Source organism: Neophocaena asiaeorientalis, unplaced genomic scaffold (assembly GCF_003031525.2).
Source record: "Neophocaena asiaeorientalis asiaeorientalis breed wild unplaced genomic scaffold, Neophocaena_asiaeorientalis_V1.1 scaffold85, whole genome shotgun sequence".
In the NCBI taxonomy this organism is placed as follows: Eukaryota; Metazoa; Chordata; class Mammalia; order Artiodactyla; family Phocoenidae; genus Neophocaena; species Neophocaena asiaeorientalis.
This window is the reverse complement of record NW_020174301.1, coordinates 3091112-3111062: the sequence shown is the minus strand read 5'-3', so window position 1 is coordinate 3111062 and position 19951 is coordinate 3091112. Positions and strand designations below refer to the sequence as shown.

At 44.7% G+C, this 19951-nt stretch overlaps 1 protein-coding gene across 1 annotated transcript; it reads right to left on the bottom strand.

Annotated features, from left to right (window-relative positions):
* Positions 1 to 1013: 1013 nt before the first annotated feature.
* On the bottom strand, positions 1014 to 16313 carry TECTB (tectorin beta). The gene is made up of 11 exons (XM_024756092.1): positions 16217 to 16313; positions 15936 to 16083; positions 15014 to 15204; positions 13175 to 13317; positions 12997 to 13069; positions 9205 to 9308; positions 8974 to 9057; positions 4932 to 5094; positions 3356 to 3428; positions 2196 to 2228; positions 1014 to 1093 (listed from the first exon to the last, which is right to left on the bottom strand). Exons 2-11 carry the CDS (start codon positions 16009 to 16011, stop codon positions 1044 to 1046), a joined length of 990 nt encoding a protein of 329 aa, XP_024611860.1. The 5' UTR covers positions 16012 to 16083; positions 16217 to 16313; the 3' UTR covers positions 1014 to 1043.
* Positions 16314 to 19951: the final 3638 nt, after the last annotated feature.

Here is a 19951-nt window from a genome sequence, read left to right as displayed (position 1 = left end):
ATTTCCGAGTTTTTGTTGGTTCCATTCAAATGGTCGTAGGTTACTGAGACAAAAAAAGATACGGGCTTGAATGTTGAAGTAAAGGCTAAATGAGGTCAGACCATTCTCTACAAATGAAGATTTCTTAGCAGAGCAAATAGAAATAGTGAGAGCCTTGGGCATCACGAGTAGGATGGGGTTGGCAAGCTGAAGAGACTGTGTCGTGGCAGTCCCTCTGAAGCATGTTACAGGTAGCAGTTTCATGTAGGCAATGCCACATTATCATGTTCGATGAATGCTAATGTGGGTTTTACTCTTTTTGTAGCCTGAGTCCTATTCAATTTGTAATTTTCTTTCGATCTTAGACGTATATATCAGCTATAAAAATAAGGAGTATATACGTATATACTGTTTATACATATTTAAGAAAACTTATAATAAAACACCAGTTGGGTTAGCACTCACTGGGGGCTCTCAAGAATCACTTTCCTTTATATTATTCAGGTTTGAGCAAACGAATGTTTTCTACTCTGATTCCCACATCATCACTTGAAATATTAGAACCCCCGCCTGGTGGCTCAGCTCTGGTTCTTAGATAGGAATTGCACAGCCTCAAAGACAAAGGCTCCTTCGGCAAAGTTGGTTGTTCCTGTGCATTCGGTCCTCAGTACTTTAAAGGTGCTTATGCCCTACATTCTCCTCAAGATGCTCAGCTACACTTGGTTGGGTGTGCTAGTCTTTTAAAATTAGAATAGCTTTCAAAGGAGTCCGCTGCAGTCTCGACTTGACTATGGGAAAAGGAGCCTCCTCCGCTGGCTTCAGGGGAGGGACAGCAGAACCTAAGAGCCACAGGAAGTCACAAGAGGAAGTGGGGCACCGAAGAAAAACAATCGCTGAAATTCACAAAAATCACTGGAACACATATTTGGCAAAGCGCTGTTCCCTGCTTCCCAACAATACGGTCTTCTGTTTGTTCTTTTTGGCAGCACAATAAATGTGAGTTTGTCATTGACAGAGGAGATGGTCTTGGGTGGAGGAACTGCAGCTGCCTGCCTGGCTCTCCCTTATAACACAGCACAAATCCCCAGCATCACGATGAGGTGATAGAGAACATCTGTGGACCAGACAGGAAAGGAGACAAACAGTTCGACAAGGAGTAAGGAGAACTCAACAAAAGAGTCAACTCAACATAAATGAGTCAACTCAGAGACGTTAAGTAGGTTTCCATAAAACTCTGCACATTTTGTACATAGTTTTGTTCGTCCTCTGGGGTTTCCATAGCTCACTTTCATCAGTACAAAGAACCCAACAGATAAGCCTAGGATAGGGACCTCTGACAGACGGGAACCTGAACTTCGATAAAACAGTGATGGTGCGTTTCACTGTAGACTCCAGATGGTGCATCTTAGAGTCTCAAACAGTTGGCTTGCATGGTTTCCTGTAATTGTGAGAGCAAATCTTACATCTGCGAGTTTCTTTATAAATAGAACTGCCTGACCCATCTTCTCGCATCATTTGGTGAGACCTTGGGTCTTAGCTGAAATGCTTCTTCCTCTAAGATGCTTCCCGGACTGCTGTCTAAATCATTATTCGGCCCCACCCACCATATTTCACGCATATTAGGAAGGGCAGGAGCCTTGCCTGCCTTGTTCACTGCAGCAGTCACACCGCCTAGAAAAGTGCCTGGTACAGAGTCAGTAATCATGGCTGATCCTTACTGGTTGTTTGTTGCTTTCTGGGCATTGTTTAGTGCTCTTAGCTGTAATAGTTAATCCACACAACAACTTCTGTGTATGATATGGGCAATTATTAACCCAATTTCACAGAGGAAGCTGGGCAATGCAGGAGTGGGGTCATGGCCCAAGGTCACTCAGTTCATGAGGGGCAGGGTCATAGAAGGGACTCAGAAATATTTGTTGAATGAACAGATCATTGAAAATCATGTTTTCCGAACACAGAAACCCAAGAGGCATCACCTGGTGATGTCTTTGCTTAGACTTGGTAGGGGGGTGGGGGAACCAGCTCTGCTTCATCCAGCTTGCCCCCAGCTCCTCCCTCCCTTCAGAGCTCAGGGGCTGGTTGGAGAGAGACCTCTCGACCTCCGATCCCCCTCCAACTCATTCAGGTAAAGGCTTTGCTGGGGCCAAAGGTAAGCCTCTTTTAAAACACACGTCTGCCTGTTAAAAGCATTGCCCAGAGCTGTCTCTTTTCCTTACCTGAGAAGCTATAGAGACCGGAGGATCCCCTGCCTGTAGTGAGTAAAGAAAGAATACAGAAGGTTTAAGAAAAGGTCACAGAGGGAGAAGTCTCAGAGCTGCGTTCCTAAAACACAAACCTGACTGGATTCTCCCCTGATGAAACCGACCCGCTCCCATTGTCTTTAGCACAAAGTTTCTTGCAGGGTTGACAAAGGCTTCATCTCACACCATTTTCATCCCTGCTCTCTATGGCAGGGGTTGGTAAACTTTCTGAAAAGGGCGGGTGATGGTAAGCTTACTCAGCTTCGCAGGCCACTCGGTCTCTATTGCAACTACTTGACACTGTCGAAAGTAGCTGGAGACAGGCCCTAAATGAACCAGTGTGGCTATGTTCCAACAAAACTTTCTGTATATACAATGAAGTTTGAATTTCATATAATTTTTGTGTGTTATGAAATATTGTTTCTTTTGACTTTTTTCAACCACATAAAAAGGAAAAACTGCCCTTAGCTTACAGGTCATATAAAATCAGGCAGCAGATGGGGTTGGGCTCCTGACCAGAGCTGGGTGACCGTCCTCTAAAGCTCCCAGGCCTTGCCCCGCCTTGATGTCCCAGGACTCTTGAGGTCAGACTTAAAGATGACTCGCAGAGGTCCTCCCTAAGCCTGACTACACTGAGCTGCCTACCCATCTATTCCCATAGACCCTACCTCTTCCACCCCCACTGACAGCAATCTCCCTTTCCCTTAGCATTTAGCATCTCCCTCCTTGATGGATGGCACATTCTTGAGGACAGGGCCCGTGTGGATCTCCTTTATTTCTGAAACCCCAGGGCCCACCCAGCTCCTTTACTAGTTTTGTTGATGTGCCCTGGACGCCCCAGTACGTTTCATTTTCTTTTATTATTATCACCTGCACACCGTGTGTGGAAGCTCAGCACTTCCTAGTCCCTGGGGGGCATTGGAATTGAGGCCACAGACCGAACTTTTCAGGGTAGTTAACAAACCTCCTTGATCGGGCGTGAGTTACCCACCCCCAAGGTGAGGAGATGCGTTGCAGGTAAAGGTTGTGTCTACAGGCACAACTGGTTTGGCAATTCAGTTAAAATGCTCAAACCGGCCGTGCCTGTGGACGCAGCCCAGCGTGAGGGCAACCATTTGGAAAACAGAGAAGCTTACTACGGAGGGAGAGCTCGACGACCAGGACGCCCCCAGTCTGGTCCCGGAGGAGGCGTTTTCGTTTGTCACAAGTCTGGAGACCCAGGAGAAGCCGAGGGGAGAGGTGGGATGAGAAAAAAACACAGGAGAGAAAAGAGATTTTTTTTTAAGAAGTCACAAAGTTGACGGAGTCAAAATTCCCCAGGCCTCAGACATTAGTTCCCTTACTGTTTTTATAACCCAGAGAGATGTATTTCATTGCTTCTCCAACTTGAGAAAAGGAAGAGATCTTTCCGTCCTTAACTCTTCAAGCTGGAACAAATCCACATTGCACGTGGGAGGAACTGACTCCGTTTCTTTTGATGAGAAGTAAGGCTTTTACCCATAGTTACTCTCATCACTGTGATTTGAGACGTGGATACCTGCAAAATGTGTTCTGGTTCATTTCCTTTTTTAAATGTAGTGCCAATAATAATCCTTTCATGAACAGTTAAATGTTTCTCTACTCCCTTCCCTTTCTCTGTTTGTGCTCGTAAGTGACCATTGTCTGGCTAAATGAATCAACAGCAATAGAGATTATCATCTTATTTCTGTTGGTTACTATAGGCAATGCGAGCAGGTACCCTCTTCAGAAATACTGTGTCCTTCCTCACTGAGGTCTCCGGTCCAAACAGACTGGAGGAGGTAAGAGTTTGGAATTTAACACTTTTAGATCTTCAAAGCAGTGGTTCTCAAACATGCACGCCACTTGAAGAGCTTGTTAAAACACAGATTGCTGGGTCCGCCCAGAGTGTCTGAATCAGGTGGTCTGGGGCCAGGGGGTGGGGTGGGGTGCTGAGAATTTGCATCCCTAACAATTTCCCAGGTGATGCTGAAGCAGTGTGGACCACACTTTGGAACCACTGCTCTGAGGACCAGGTTCACACCTGGTCGCGATGGAAAATTTTCTTCCACCTGAATTCATTACGCATGTTCACTGGTTCTGCAGCAACTTCTTGGTGGAGGAAGCGGAGGAGAAGCTGACCCTCCTGAGTGAGCTACTAAACGTGTCTGGGGAGCTGGGCCCTTCCTCTCACATGGTCGGAACAGCTGTGACCTCACGTCGCGAATTCCTGCAACATCTCTCTTGTCCATCTTAAGTCTCCAAGATGGACGTTCAGGCTGGTAAGTCAAGAGCTAAAAATACCTACCTTCGACTTCCATTCAGATCCTATTGCTACCAGCTGAATTTTGAATCTCCCTTGTCCTGTTAACCTTTTCAAAGCATCTCCATGTCTGTTGTTGCTTTCATTTTCCCTAACATTTCTCTCTGAAAAGAGAAGGGCCGCCATTACTCATCATCACTCTATCTTTAAAGATGAGAAAACCAGGCTCTGGGGTTAAGTGACCTGGGCCAGACCATGTAGCTTGTTTGTGGCAGGGCAGACACACCTGGAACGTCTGCCCCTACCCTCAGCAGCCTTTCCTCCAGTATGTCCTCACACATATCTACACTGGTCTATTGACAATTTCCCAGGTAAAAATACAGCTTCTCAAGTACCATCCCGTCACCCTCACAGCCTCAGGTAATATTCTCATTCCGGGAAGGGTGGCTCACCACTGGGCAGGAGAGCTTCTCACTGTCACAGATGAAAGTCTCACAGTGTAACCACACCTTGGACAATTTGGGGATGTTCTGGAACCGGAAAGCATTGAATTGGAAGGTTGCCCTGTGGTCTTTCCCATTCTCATACACGATGACTGTTTCATCCGTAGGGCAGCTGGAGCACACGCGGTCAGGGGAGGGAAGGGGGAGAGACAAGGTCATCTCATCAACTCTAGCAAGGGCATCTGAGGCAAAGTCACGCGCGGTATCCCCTGGGCTTTTACACAGCACATTATCCTTCTGAAGCACTGTGGCAGCACCTCACTGATCCTCATTTCTTTGGGGTCAGTTGGAGGAGCTATGAGATGGCTGTGACCATCCCCATTCTACAGATAGAGTATAGCAAGGGTGGAGCAACTTACGAGAAGCCACACATCTGGAAGTTACCACATCTCTGTCCCCAAGAAATGAAATCCCCCAGACAATGTCCTCTGGAGGACTGGGATACGTACAGACTCCCCGCATATGTCCAAAATAAAGATGGTGGTGCTGGGAACGGCATTTCCCAAAGTGCTCTCACAGCCACCTAGGCCCAGGTCACACCCAACATATCGCTGTGTGTGTATTGGGAGGTTTTGCCACCTTGAATTTGAATTTACATTGTACTATTTAAGCGCTATATCTATTCTATTATATAATTACCTTTGTAAAGATATTTTTAATATGAGCACAGAAAAAAATGGCTGGAAGGATACCATTTAAATGTTAACACTGGCTATCATGGACAGTTTTTGTTCTTTCACCTTTATGTTGTTTTTTTTTTAATTCTCTATAATGAGAATGTAATATTTGGGAAGTTTCAAAGTCCCAAATGTACAACTGCAGTAAAAGAAAAAATAATGACATAGATGGGCATTTGTCGAAACCAATTGTTCTCACCTGGGGGCCATTTTGCCCCCCAGGGGAAATTTGACATGTGGCTGTCATGACTGGGGGGAAGATACTCCTGACACCTAGAGGGTAGAAACCAGGGATGCTGCAGAATGCCCTACAGGGAACAGGACGGACCCCACAACAAAGAATGATCCAGCCCCCAAAAGTCAACAGTGTCGAGATTGGGAAAGCCTGGTTTAAGCACAATACCTTTTCATTTACCAAGCACATATGGATTCCCTACTTAAGTGCCAGACATTCAGCCAGGTTGGGAACAGACACAGTGGTTCTCGGGAATGTACAGCGAGACCCACAGAGTGTGAGGGCCTGTATGCAGGTGACAATGAGCTCCAGAACCTGTCCTCTTCGGAACAGAGGTCTATGGGTTCAAAAGCTAAAGACCAGTGGACAGCACCTCAGTGGAACCCGAAGTTCATGCCCCGCCTGGTGTGTTTCTCTGACTCTATTGTCCTTCCAACTCAACACACACACTAGGGAGCAGTGCAGTCGCCCCAGGGAAACTTCATGGTGGACCCTCCCCCATCCCAGTCCATCAGAACCAGACATTAGGGGCCAAATCAGAGGTAGGACGGAGGGGATGTTAACTCTGAGAGTGAGTGAAACGAGCCATGAAAACTGCACCTTATATCTGGACCAGGGCCAGAAGCTGGAGTCTGTTTGTGGTGGCCTCTGAGTAGTGACAAGGGCTAGGGGCATTTTCTGAGCTGTGAAACAAGACTCTTGAAGGATCATTCGGTCATTAAACCTGAGATCCTTGTACGAACTCAAGACTAAGTCCTTAAAATAGCTCCTGGCTGCTGGAGTGTCCGGGTATGGTGTCAGACAGTGGGAACAATATAAAGCAGAGCTTTGCTGGTGGCAGGAAGGAGGCAAGTGACAGGCAGGCCTAGATGCCTTGGCACTGCTGCCTCTTGGCGCTGGCTGTGGCACCTGTCCCTCCGTGACAGGTATCTCAGGATTGTGGAATGCCCACGGGGAGGCTTTCACACCATCATCACTTCTCCACCTGAGATCAAAATTCCTATTCTAATCTCTCCAGGCTTTCTTGAAAACTGGGTTTTCCTTCCAAAGGGCCTGGTGTGAACCAAAACCATCTGGGAGGTTATGGGAGTGGCCTTTCTAATTCTCCCCTTTGACACTGGTCTTCGTGCAATTATCTCCAACCTCAAGGGGCCATTTCAGTTAGGCAGTATTTGCAACTAGGTCAGGGTGTCTTTAATTTGGCTGTGCTTAAATGCAGAGTCCCAGGGTTCACCTAGGGACCTTCTGATGTTGTAGGTTACAACGTGTTTGCATGCGTAGCAGATACCCAAAGGAATTCCTGTGCACACAAGAGTTTGAGGACCACTTGTAGTGACTACCCCAAAGTCACGAGCACTCCCTTTTCTGCCATATGACACATCCACTAGGTGTGCAGGGGCACTAGGACTATCTGAGGAGATGATTCCATGGTGTGGCAGAAGGCTTTGCCCTTGTGTGGCTATTGGTTGAGAGAGGTTCCCAGTGCCTCTTGGTAATTTCAAGGTTCCTATAGGTCAGTAATTTATTTCAGAATCTCCCTGAGGTCATTTGATTTGCACCATCATCAACGGAGCCTAAATGAATCATTCAATGACAGATGTGAAATAAGGACCCAAGCTAAGCTCCCATCTCTGCAGGAAGATGGGTTGCTTGGGTGTGGGCCTTGCTGGCCTGTCCTACCCTGTGTTATCAAGAGATAACGCTGCCCAGATCATCCATCCCTTTACTAGCTTAGACTCTGGGTAAGTTTCTGAACTTCTCTGTGCCTCAGTTTCCTCATGTATAAAACAGTGATTGTTATACTACCTACTCTATAGGAAGTTTAATGAAATTGAAATAAATTAGTATTTGCAAAGCACCTACCTAGAGTAATGCCTGGTATGTTGTAAGGGCTGTATAAGTGTTTGTTAAATAAAAATAGATAAAGATCCAAAGTGGCTTCACCTTCGTTATCTTATCATCTTTGTCCCTGGTGGCAGTGTTTACTCAGCCCTGATGGTTCCAGTGTAACTGGTCTGCTTTGGTTTGGGGAATGGCCTCTTCTGTGTTTACTGTTTGTTGTGTGGATGACGCCTGAATCTCTAGTCTAACTCATCCTCATCCTTTTCCAAAGTTACAATTCTAAGTGCTTCTAGACAATTGTCATCTCAAGGTCAATATGTCATCCCTGAACTCAAGGAGAATCCAAACTCGCTTATCCAGAACCCCTCTTCCCTAGGAGCCTATGACAAACAATTTCTCATCTTCACATTTCACGGTGCAACAGCAGAAAGCATTCTTGGTCACATGTTCCTCAGACATTGTGCCCTGTCCTTCCCTCGACCATATCCAATTGGTTGCTAAATTTTTATTGCTTCTCCCTCCCTTGGGTGATGTTGGATGACCTTCTTTCCATTCACTTAGCTACAACCTTGATTCAGGTCTTATCACTTTCGGCTCTAGAGCTGCCACAGCCTCTAATCTGGTCTTTCTACCTCCCATGTTCTGTTTCTAACCACCCTATGTGTGATTTCCAGAATCACACTTCTATACTATAATCCCATTACTTTAGTTCTCTACTCCAAATTTTAAGAACTCCCTGTTACCTATGAAATTATTAGTAAATAAAAACAATGATATTATTAAAATTGATTGAATACCAGCTAGGTACTACGTACTAAGCTTTTTACATGGATATCTGAGTTAGTTCTCATCAGGGTTCTGATGTCAGATTGATTGGGTTTGACCCCAACCTGCCCACTTCCCCATAAACACACACATACACTAACTATGTGACATTACTTAACCCCTCCTGTGCCTCAGTTTTCTCATCTGGAAAATGGGGATGATAGTAATAATACCCACCTGTTGTAAGGCAAATGAGTTAGTATATGATAAAGCTCTCAGAACAGAACATGGTACCTAGAAAGCACTATGTTAGTGATTCCTGGTATCAGTACTCAGTCTGGAAGCACAGAGGAAGTCACTGATGTGACCCCAACAGGCTCCGCCTCTTCCTTCCAAGCTGTCCCAAGCCAGAGCAGCCCTGGATCTACCTAGCCCCACCTCTCAGCCCTGTGGTCCCGAGAGCCATACCTACCCCTTGCTGATCAGCTGCCACTGCAAGGGATACATGAAATCAGCCGAAGGTGTGGCCCAACAGCTGTTCAAAACCACTTTAAACCTGGAAATGAAACAAAACTCATCACTGTGAGCTAGGGAGTTGTATGCCTAGAAACTTTGGGTGATTAAAACGCCTCTGGGCTGTTTTTGTTTGTTTTTTTTTCCTCTTCTTTGTATTTATAAATACAAACATTAAGAACACACTTACCTAATGCTTAACCCTTTGGCTTCTACTCCTGCAAACAGATCTGAACCGATTTCGTATGTCTCCAGGGTAAAAGGCGCTTCTTTCTTAATGGTGAACTTGGCATTCTTTGGAAGGAAATTGACACTGGGCATTATGATCTGTCAGACTGAGCAGTTGGGTCTGACAGGAGCAGATGAATCGGGACGGGAGGGGGGAGGAACAACCCAAAGGCACAGGTACATGAGACCACAGTGAGACCCGCCGGGACCAGAGAGGCTGTACCTCCTAGGATGCTGGTGCCATCGTAGAAGGGATGAGGACATCACATGTATGTCCAGGAGACTGCGCTACATAGAGACCCAAATCATAGACTGCCGTCCGCAGTGTAGCCAGAGGTGCTCCTCCTGGCCCCATCTCCCGGGAACTAAGAATTGGAATATTGGAATAATACCTCCACTTGCAGGGGAAACTTCCTGATTATGTTACATAGTGGAGCACAGAATCTGCACACTTAATTCAATTTCTGAAGCAAAACGCTTTTAAGGGTCAGTTTCTCCACTTCTCACCTGACAGTGGGGCAATACTCAGTGTGATTTCCCCCTACTTTCTTTGTAACGTGAAAATTAGGGACCTATGTCCAGATAGCTTACCCTTTAGTACCCGGACAGTTTATTTTGGCAGATTCTGGGTCGGCCATGGCTCACGGGCCCGGCGGCATGTGGGATCTTCCCGGACCGGGGCACGAACCCGCGTCCCCTGCATCGGCAGGCGGACTCTCAACCACTGCGCCACCAGGGAAGCCCCCTGGGCTCTGCCTTTTAACGGGGGCATTAACCCAGGAAATCATACAGAGAAGAGAGTCACTAGGATGATAATGGACCATCAAGAATGGGACGATGTTTAGTTTGGGAAAGACAAGCTTGAGCTAGTCGAAGGACCATCAGTAACATGTCGTATCATTTCAGAGGACAGAACCAGGACCAGTGGGCCAGAGTTCGGAATGTCAGATTTCATGACATCAGATTTCACGTGCTGGCCTAACATGAGAAGGTCCAACTTGCCGTTGCCCTTGGAAGAGGGGGGGCACCCATCCCTCAGCAGCCTTGCAGAAGGGTTTTGGGCATTGGGTGAAAGGTCAAGATTAATCACCTCTGAGGTTTGTTCTGACTCTGGAAGTCTATGGTTTTGGTCTCTATTGCTTGCCTTCGTTCCATCCCAAGCTTTGGCATTTGTCTCTGTCTAACTAAAAGGAATAGTCAATACCATTTTGATTGAATAGAAGGCAACCTAATCCCACTCTGACATTGATGTTCAACCCTATAAAGGTAACAGTGCTGGTGCTAGGAGTTCTCAGTTTCCACTTTCAACAAGGTCAAAGCTTACAATTGTGAGAATGACTATTTCCTCAGGCATTTACTTTGCTGCCAGGCGCTGTGGAAAGGGTTTTATAAGGATTATTTCATTTAACCCTCATAACAAACCTCTCAGATAAGTGCTATTATTATCCCCACTTAACAAATGCATAGGTGGAGGCCCAGAGAGGTTAACTAACTTGTCCAAGGTCACACAGCTAGTAAGTGGTGGAAACTGGCTTCAAACCAGTGGTCTGACGTCAAGGCCTATTTTCTTAACCACAGTGCTAGGCTACTTCTACAAGTTGACTACCTTCCTTTATTTCGGATTGGGAGTCAAAATAACTTTACCAAGAATACCGACCACGCACCGTTGGCAGAATTGAGTGGAAGCGGGTAGAGAGAGAAGAGAGGAAGCATGCTGGGTAGAACTGGTGGATTTGCAGCCTGGCATTTGGAGCTCTCAGAACCCTAAGCAGCTAGCAGAGCATTCATTCTATTGTACCACGCAGGGCACAGCTCGGTCTCTGGTAATTTGATGGAAATATATGCAGCGAGCAGCTGTTGCTTCAGAGACACACAAGAATGCTCTCAAAGCAGAAGAAGGGAGGAGAAGAAAAATACCAACCTCATGGGTAAGGCACAGGAAACCGAGCCCATTGTGGGAATGTTAATCAGTACCAAAGTCTCGGTTATAACCTCAGAGCCCCCTCGTTGCCAAGGTTTGTTTGTCCTATAAGGGTCTTGGTGGGCCCTAGGGAAGGCCTTAGCCTCATTTCTACCAGTTCAGGGAAGCAGTCTGTCTAGCCATCTAGAGGATGGTCTGGGTGATGCTGAGGACATGCTTCCTAATTTTTGTTTTTTCTTAAAAAAGTTATAAGATTTGATATTTCTGTCTGAAACTTAGCTCCACATGACTGATGGTGGATGATGACTTTTGACAATCGTGGTGCCTCTCCATTTCCAACTGTTGTAAAACCTTCATAGGGTCATATCTATAATTTTATCTGGTTAAAGCAACAATCATGTATTTCCAGACAGGGACTCAGTAGTAAAGACAGCCAGTCATCAGGATGTCCCCTGAGTCTGTTGTCAATGTGTGAAGCTTATTTTCCTCTCTGGGTAACCCTCATCAGTTACTACAGTGGTTTTGCCATCCTTTCATCACCCTGGTGATCCACACTGTTTTAACCCCCTGATTATAGGTCAAGGGATTGTATGGAATTTCCTTTTCTCAGGACTTAAACACTAGTGTTGTGTAGCCTGGGGCAGATCTAGGTTTTGTGGGACCTTGAAGCTTATTTAGAGAGCCCTCTTTAATTAAAAGAATCAAAACTTTGAATACAAAATTAGACACAGGGCCTTGAAAAGGGCCTGTGGAAGTGAGGGGTCATGAAACTTAAGCTTCATTCCCTGCATAGTAAGTTTGCCTCGTAGACCAATGTTAGGGGACCTTGTTCCAGACTGGGTACTGCTCTGGACCACCTGTGGAATCTTGGACAGATCATTTCCTCACTGGGTTTCAGATCCTCAGCTATAAAATGGACTAGGTTATTCTAGGATCCCTTCTAGCTCTCACTTTCTGAGTTCAGCAAGATTAATAGCTTCCAGAGAGCTGGTAAAGCAAGTTCAAAGAGTTCAAGGTCAGTGGAGTTCCAGGTAACATAGTTGTTTCCTTTGCAAAATGAATGGGTTGTACATGGTAGCCTCTAAGGCTATCTTCCAGTTCTAATGTTGGAAGTAAAGGTTTCTATTTCTGCCTGCATTTTCCTTTAGCCAGCTGGGCCATTTCCTATATGCATGTCCCCTCACTGGAAGCTGCAGGTCTAAAAAACAGAGCACCCCATCTAAACAGGAGGGCAGCTGGGCTAATGGCCATTGCATATTTAGTTTCTCTGGAGAATTTTATTCTTAGTGCCTTTAGCTTTGATGTCAATGTAGGCAGCATGCCCAAATTAGACAAAGAGGAGGCCCACTAAGTAAAGGGCTTTGGAGACCAAAGAACTAGGCGGCAGCAGCCAACCCCAACCTCTCCCCTTAGCCCTGTCCCAGGTAGAAGCTCACTAGTCTGTGCCGATGTTTTAACAAGAGCTAGATCCTAAATATAAATCTCTGGAGGGGGTTGTGGTGGAAACTAATCTTGATTAAGAATTAGACCTTGGCTGTCTTTATTGCCTATTGACCTTTGATTTCTCTTATCTCAATTTTCTCATCTGTGAAATGGGAAGATTGCCCTTTTTCCTCTGTGGCACCTTTCCTTTCTTCCATCCAGTCTATGAATCTGAACGTCTGCTGCATCTAGTCTTTAAAGAGGCTTAAAGCTAGAACAAAGCTTACGTCTCAGTTCAAATTCAAGAATGGGGGTCTGCATACGGCTTAGAGGAGAACAAATGCTGAGGAAGCATCCCATCATCTCCTAGAAAGGCCCCAGGGTAGCAGTGGAGACCTGCAGACCACTTACAGTGTAGAAGTTGAGAGACAATTGGCTTTCAAATGTGCCCATGCTCCCGTTCTTCACATGAACAGTGGCCACTCTGAAAAGGGGAGAGAATTTTGCATAAGGACTGAAACATGCCTGGTTGACAGGGACTGCAGAACACACGCAAGGCAGCCCGCCCTCCACTCTCGGAGCAGCTTACCTCTGGTCAAAGGCAGCCTGGTTCACCAAGTAGGTGGAGTGGTAGGAGCAGGAGAAAGAGTAGTTCACAGGCTGGTTCTTTACGATCACGGTGCTGTCATTGGAAACAATGTGGTTGTAGAAGTGGTAGATGGGGGGCTTGTACTGGAGAAAGAAAGAAGGCGGTTAGGGTGGCCCTGTACCCCCATGATGTGAATGAGGCCTCTTGGATAAATGACTGAAGATGGTTCAGAAAAAAGCCCAGGGCTTCCCTGGTGGCGCAGTGGTTGAGAGTCTGCCTGCCGATGCAGGGGACGCGGGTTCGTGCCCCGGTCCGGGAAGATCCCACATGCCGCGGAGCGGCTGGGCCCATGAACCATGGCCGCTGAGCCTGCGCGTCCGGAGCCTGTGCTCCGCAACGGGAGAGGCCACAACAGTGAGAGGCCCGCGTACTGCAAAAAAAGAAAAGAAAAATGCCCAATGGGGAGACATGAATGTCTGCCATTGATATAGCACCCACTCTTGTTTGTAGGTGAGCTGATAATTTTTGTAAAGAGATCTTAAGTCTGTTCAAGATTGTTTATAATAATCTTATAATAATCTAAGTTGAATGTTATACACTTAAAACAAATCCATATACCCATTGGGCTTCTGACCGAAATGGACTGGCTCAGGAACCTCTCTCTCCTAACATCAACTTTTAATTTACTTTCCCCTGTCTAAGTAATCTTATGTGACACCTTCACTACCTCCCATCTCTAGAACGTTACTGCCTGGTTCTTTGCTCTTTCCCTCTTCCAATCATGAGCACTATTTCTGAGTTTCTTTCCTCTGACTTGTTGGACTTTAAAATCACCAAATATTAGAGTTAAAAGGGATCTCGAACAGTCACTTGAGAAGTGATCTCCCTAAGACTGCACATATGATTTCTAGCTCATTTTACCAGGATATTCAAAGACATGATGTTTTTGTTAATCATGCCTGTGACTCTTCTCCCTAAATCCCTGAATCCTTGTGGGTCCTTTAGGAAGAGGAGGTAGCCCCAGGAGCTGAGACCTGATAGATGTACCATCTCCTTCAGTCAAGGCCGTATAAATTCTAGACGTCAGCCAGAGCGTCAGAAGACCTAGGCTCCCTTCATGACTATATCTCTACTTGTTCTGTGGCCCCGAACTAGTGGCTTTGCTGGGAGGTCTCAGATTTCTCCTCCATCCCATAAGGATACTTGGCGAGAGGATGTCTGTGGTTCCTTTTAATTCTGATTACCTGTCCTGGGTACTTCACAAGACCCAATTATGGGTTGTGTTATACTTTGGTCACTCCTTTAAGATGCCTTCCATTATCTTTTTATTTTTTGGCCACGCCGCGTGGCATGTGGGATCTTAGTTCCCCGACCAGGGATTGAACCCGTGCCCCCTGCAGTGGAAGCACAGAGACTTAACTGCTGGACCACCAGGGAAGTCCCTAAGATGCCTTCCACATGCACCCCTTTGTCCCCACTTCCAAGTCTCGGGCAGAGGATGGCTCACCCATCCAACTCAGGAAGGATGGCAGCCATGAACATGTGCTCGGAGCTCCAAGTGAGGTGGAGGTGGGAAATGTACTTTGTTCTACTCACGGAAGGTGGCTTAGCTGCTCAGGCAGTGAATTAGGAGAATAAAATTTAAATCCAAAGAGTCGCCTAAACTAGTCAGAAGAAAAGAATTTAAAGAACACTAATATCTCAGGAAATTTGGGAGTTGGGACTGACTCTTAAAAAGAAAGTGGTGAATTCTGAATCTTTTTAAGGGTGGACAGATGTCTCATTCTTGGGCCCAGTTGCCTCCTCTTAGCAACTCCTCCACGTGTGGCCTGGTCTTACCTCGGACTGGGTTCCACAATAGGACTTGTTTTTAGGTGACAAATCTGGGATGACGAATAGGTAGTAACCTCCTTCGTGGACCCCATTGTAACACAGCCCGCCAAGCGCCAGCTGGTGCACTTCCCATCCATAGGGACACTCCGGGATTTTGGCGATGATTGTTTTCGGATAACAAAACACAAGAATGACATCTGGAAAGAGGAGAGACTTGGTCTGAAATCAGATCTGGTAATATCTACATATGGTGGGCTCCTGTTACAGCTGAGCATGCAAAGCAGTTAGTTAAAAATACTTTCCCCACTCTTCTTCATGAGCTGTGACGAACATTTTCCCCCAACTTCAGTCACTGAAGTTCCACTTTTACAGTTTTTGAAACCTCTGTGTAATATCTGCATTATTCTTAATATGTATTCAAAATTGGTCCACTTTTAAGCTTTAACCTATTTTAAGGAATGTATTTTTGAAACCAGATTAAATGTATTTTCATATATATATTTATATTTCCAATATATATATATATATATATTTCCAATGCATTCAATCTGGTTTCATATATATATGAGCATCCCATGTAATGAGCCTATAAAATTTTAAATGTCCATTTATTCACAATGCCATGAAACAGTAATTTATGGCACAGGACAGAAAAGCAGTAGTCAAATAGAAAATGGGGAAAAAATGTGAAGATTTTATCTATTTGTTCATCTATTTAGCAGCCTCTAATTTTTAAAAAGTGTAACTTTACTCAATAGATTTGTACTTTCTGTGGGAAAAACCGGATGGGCGTTGGGGTGCTTAAGTGCTTCTACTTGGCTGCAGTATTGCATTTTCCTAACAATAGAAGCACAGGGCTATGAACTCTGCGAAGGGAAGTGCCAGGAAAAGTTCCTTTCCAGGAAAATGGGCTAGCACCAGAGCATACCTGCTTTATTTGGAGTGCAAGATCTCGCAGAGGCTTCTGCAAAGACAGCCAACAGGACGAAGGCCCTCATCACCATTGCTTTTGCCAGGTGGCCAAGTCAAGCTGGCCAAACGTTCACGGTCCTGACAGGGCCCGAGCCTCGATCATTCTAGGTCAGAAACACGAGCGAGAAATTAAAATCAAGGGTGAGAACAAAGCAGCACATACAGAGGAGATGGATCACGCGTCTCGTTTCTAACGGCTCTTCGTCTGCATTGGGAGGCAAAACATGGGGCTCCTACCACAGAGAGTGTCAATTTCATACGCGGCTGCTCGAGTTCCCGACTGTTTCATTCTCTCCGACTGGAGGCTGCCTCTCAGATGCTCCCCAAATCTCTGTTCCCAGTCCTAGCTCGACTTTATATAAGCAGAGGGTGTAAAAGAAACCGGCTCCAGATAAACCACAATGAACATGCATTATCCACTGTGGGGGGGAAATAAAAGGCAACCTTGCACAATAATCCGATGGGAAGCTCAGTTACGGCCACTTGAGGCTAATTCCTTTTACTTCACAGAGGTGGAGAACCTTTTTCTTTTTTTAACTGCTTTTTAAACCAGGGGTGGAATAAAAAGTTGAATTTTTTCCTCCTCATACAAAAATAACTCTGGAGACAAACCAATTTCTGCATGGTTACAGGTGACAGTTTTCTTTTTTTACATCTTGCTTTCTTTGGTTTATTTCTTGCTTTCTTATTTTTATATGCAGGCTATCCAAACTGAATTTAGGAAGACAAGTTCAGCAGTGGTACACTGGATACTAAACCAAAAAAATAGGCTGTGTTCATGCAAACATGTTAAAGATTTTTTTCTTTAATATCTTATAATAAGCTCCGAACTTCTAGAGTTTCATCTTGAAGTTCATCAAAACTTCATTCGGAAATACAACTTTTGATTGTAGACCCCCTAGGTTTCTAAAGTTTTGTTAGTCTCCCAGAGCGGTGATATTGGGAGAAGGAACTTAGAAAGGCAATCTTTCTTTAAAAAAATTTTTATTTGTTATGGAAGTATAGTTGATTTACAATGTTGTGTTAGTTTCTGGAGTACAGCAAAATGATTCAGTTTTATGTATATATATATATATATATATATATGTACATATATATGTATTCTTTTTCATATTATTTTCCATTATGGTTTATTATTGAATATAGTTCCCTGTGCCAGATGGTAGGATCTTGTTGTTTACCTATTTTATATGTAGTAGTGTGTATCTGTTAGTCCCAAACTCCTAATTTATGCCCCCTACACCCCCTTTTCCCTTCAGGAAGCACAAGTTTATTTTCTATGTCTGTGTGTCTGTTTCTGTTTTGTAAATAATTGGTATCATATTTCAGATTCCACATATAAGTGGTATCATATGGTATTTGTCTTTCTCAGAGAGGCAATCTTATGATTCAATTCTTAGTCACCAAACAAGATGCCACCAAAAACAGCAGATAAAATGCGGCTCCTGGGAAGTTTCCAAATATATTCCCTAGGAATTTTTAGTACCCAGAAATTTAAGAATGAAAAATAAGGGCTCCTTTTAGTTTTGTTTTTTAGAGGAAACGGACTCTTTTATCAACCAACTGAGAGCATTTTGTACAGAAGCCACTACATTACGCTTTTTGAGAGACATGTAAAAAGTGTAGAAAAATACCCTGCTTGTGGGAGTTTATAATGTAGCTGAGAAGGTAAATTGTACACAGTGACTCAGGGTTAGAATGCCATGTTAAGTCATTGTTCCACTACTGACCACATTTTCTTAGTTTTAAGATACATGTCTCTCTCTCCAAGTGCATATAATTTAATGTCTCAGAAACGCTGGGATGTGTCTTATAAGCAATATGTATACACAGTATGGTAGTTTCCTTATATCCTCAAAACCTATTGTTAAATCAATGGCATGCCTTACAATGATGATATTTAAGAACTAAGGAAATAGCCATATGGCAAGCCACGAAAGATTTCTGTGACTCAGTTTCCTTCTCTGTAAATGGAAGCCACAGCCCTGAACTCACCTCACGGGGTGGGAGAGCAATGATGTGAAGGCTCTTGTAAACTGTGAAGTGCTAGGTAAAGAAACAGATCACACGAAGAGACAACTAACAAGTTCTGGCAACATGTATGTGTCCCTGAGTTGTTTTTCTTTTCCTCGGAAGTACCACGAAGTGCCCATTGTAGATTCATGCTACATGAGACATATCTATATTGTATAACACACATGCAATGAATATATTTTATAGATAAAGACCAAATGGGCTGGAGAGGGAAAGAAGAGGAAACACATTAATTTTTTTAATGCTAAGGATCAAGTTTAGTGTGACCTGGAAATATCAGCACGTTTATACTCGTCTCCACAACTCATTGGAGGCATTACTTCCTGAGCAGAAAATGGCGCTTGAATCTCACAAGCATGCATAACTTCTGAGTTTCTCTTTCCTAGGGCTTAGCACTAACTCTGAGCTTCTTCCTCCATCCATTTTTTTAAACATATATTAAGTCCCTACAGTATACCAGGGACAAGGCCCTGGGAAGACACAGGCAAATCAGCAGAACTAGGAACTGGGTGGGTGGGTGCGGGATGCACGGAAAAATAGAAACCTGTACCGGGAACGTAGGATGGGGGGAGGAGGGAAAAGGGAGAGTCGGCATGCTTGACAGAGGAAGCAACAGGTAAGCCGAGTCACGGAGGCCTCGTACAGCCTAATTTCATAAGGATGGCCTCTCTGATTTGACACAAATGTTATGCATCACTGATAATTCAGCATTGGTAGTCCATGTACGTTAGGATACTTGTTTCTATTTCATAAAGATTCTTTTCACCCATCTTCAAATACGTCCTTCTTTTCAGCCAACCTTGGCCCAGGGAGGTCAGTAGGATCATCTTGACTCTGACCTGGAAGGGCAGAGTTCACTCATGAAAAGGGTTGCAGGGGAACTAAAGGCCTTCCCTCTCTCCCAGCGGAAATGTCTGATGGATGCCTACAAGGTGCCGGGCAGATAGATACTGAAGTTGGCCTGGGAATCAAAAGCCCACCTCTATCCCTTACTAGCTGTGTACACTTGGGCAAGTTACTTAGCTTCTGTGAGCCTTAATTTCCTCCTTTCCTGAAAGGATATGATCATATCTATGATATAATGTTACTAGGAGTATTAAATGAAGTGTAAATTGGTTTGCTTAGAGTAGCTTATTTTCTTCTATAGGAGCAGGACTTCAGGGAAGTCTTTTGTTTTATACTCAGTTCTGCTTGGAAAATCCAAAGAGGGCAGCCTATTAGGAGGGGGTTGTCACTAGATAGTATACATTAATGTCATCAGTGCTGAATTACATCATAGGTAATTAAAAGCAAACGTTCTGGAATTAGAGGTTGTGGCTCTGTCACATTTCCAATTGTGGGATCTTGGCAAGTCACCTGACCTTTCCAAGCCTTCAGTTTCCAAATCTGTATAATCAGGCTTCCCATCTCCTATGGCTGTTGCAAGGACCTGGCACACAGTAAGTGCTCAATAAAGGTTCCCTAGTTTCTTGGTCTAAGGTTGGTACCCTCAGGCTGGGAGGACATGTTAATCATGTTCCCATTTGAACTCGGGGCATTTTCTAATGGGAATATTTCTCTCTTTAGAAGCCCATCGCCACAAAGAGCAGGTGCTTTTGATTTCTAAAGAAGCCCCCCCCACCAATGATAAGATCTTGCCTACAGTTTCTCTGATTGTTACCCAGCTAACAATCAGGTACACGATACTCCTTTCAAAGGCAAGTTGAATACAGTTGGGGAAGCGGAGTCAACTTTTGTGGCAGGCTAGTCTCTAGAAGTGTAATTTGCATAAGAAACAGAATGGGACAAAATGTACTTGGGCCAAACAGTATTTGATACTTGCTCCGATAAAAGGTAGGAGGCTTCTATTTTTTCCTTGGTAATTACCCACCACTTCACTGCCCCACCTCATCCCCTTTCTGCTTTTCACCACTCCTCTCCCTTCCTGAGATGGTGGGG

Coding starts and splice junctions, on each gene's coding strand:
- TECTB (XM_024756092.1), bottom strand. CDS start 16,011: ATGGTGATGAGGGCCTTCGTCCTGTTGGCTGTCTTTGCAGAAGCCTCT. Junction 15,205..15,935: donor TTGCACTCCAAATAAAGCAG/GTATGCTCTGGT, acceptor TCCTCTTTCCAG/ATGTCATTCTTGTGTTTTGT. Junction 5,095..8,973: donor TGGCAGCTGATCAGCAAGGG/GTAGGTATGGCT, acceptor CGTGTGCTCCAG/CTGCCCTACGGATGAAACAG.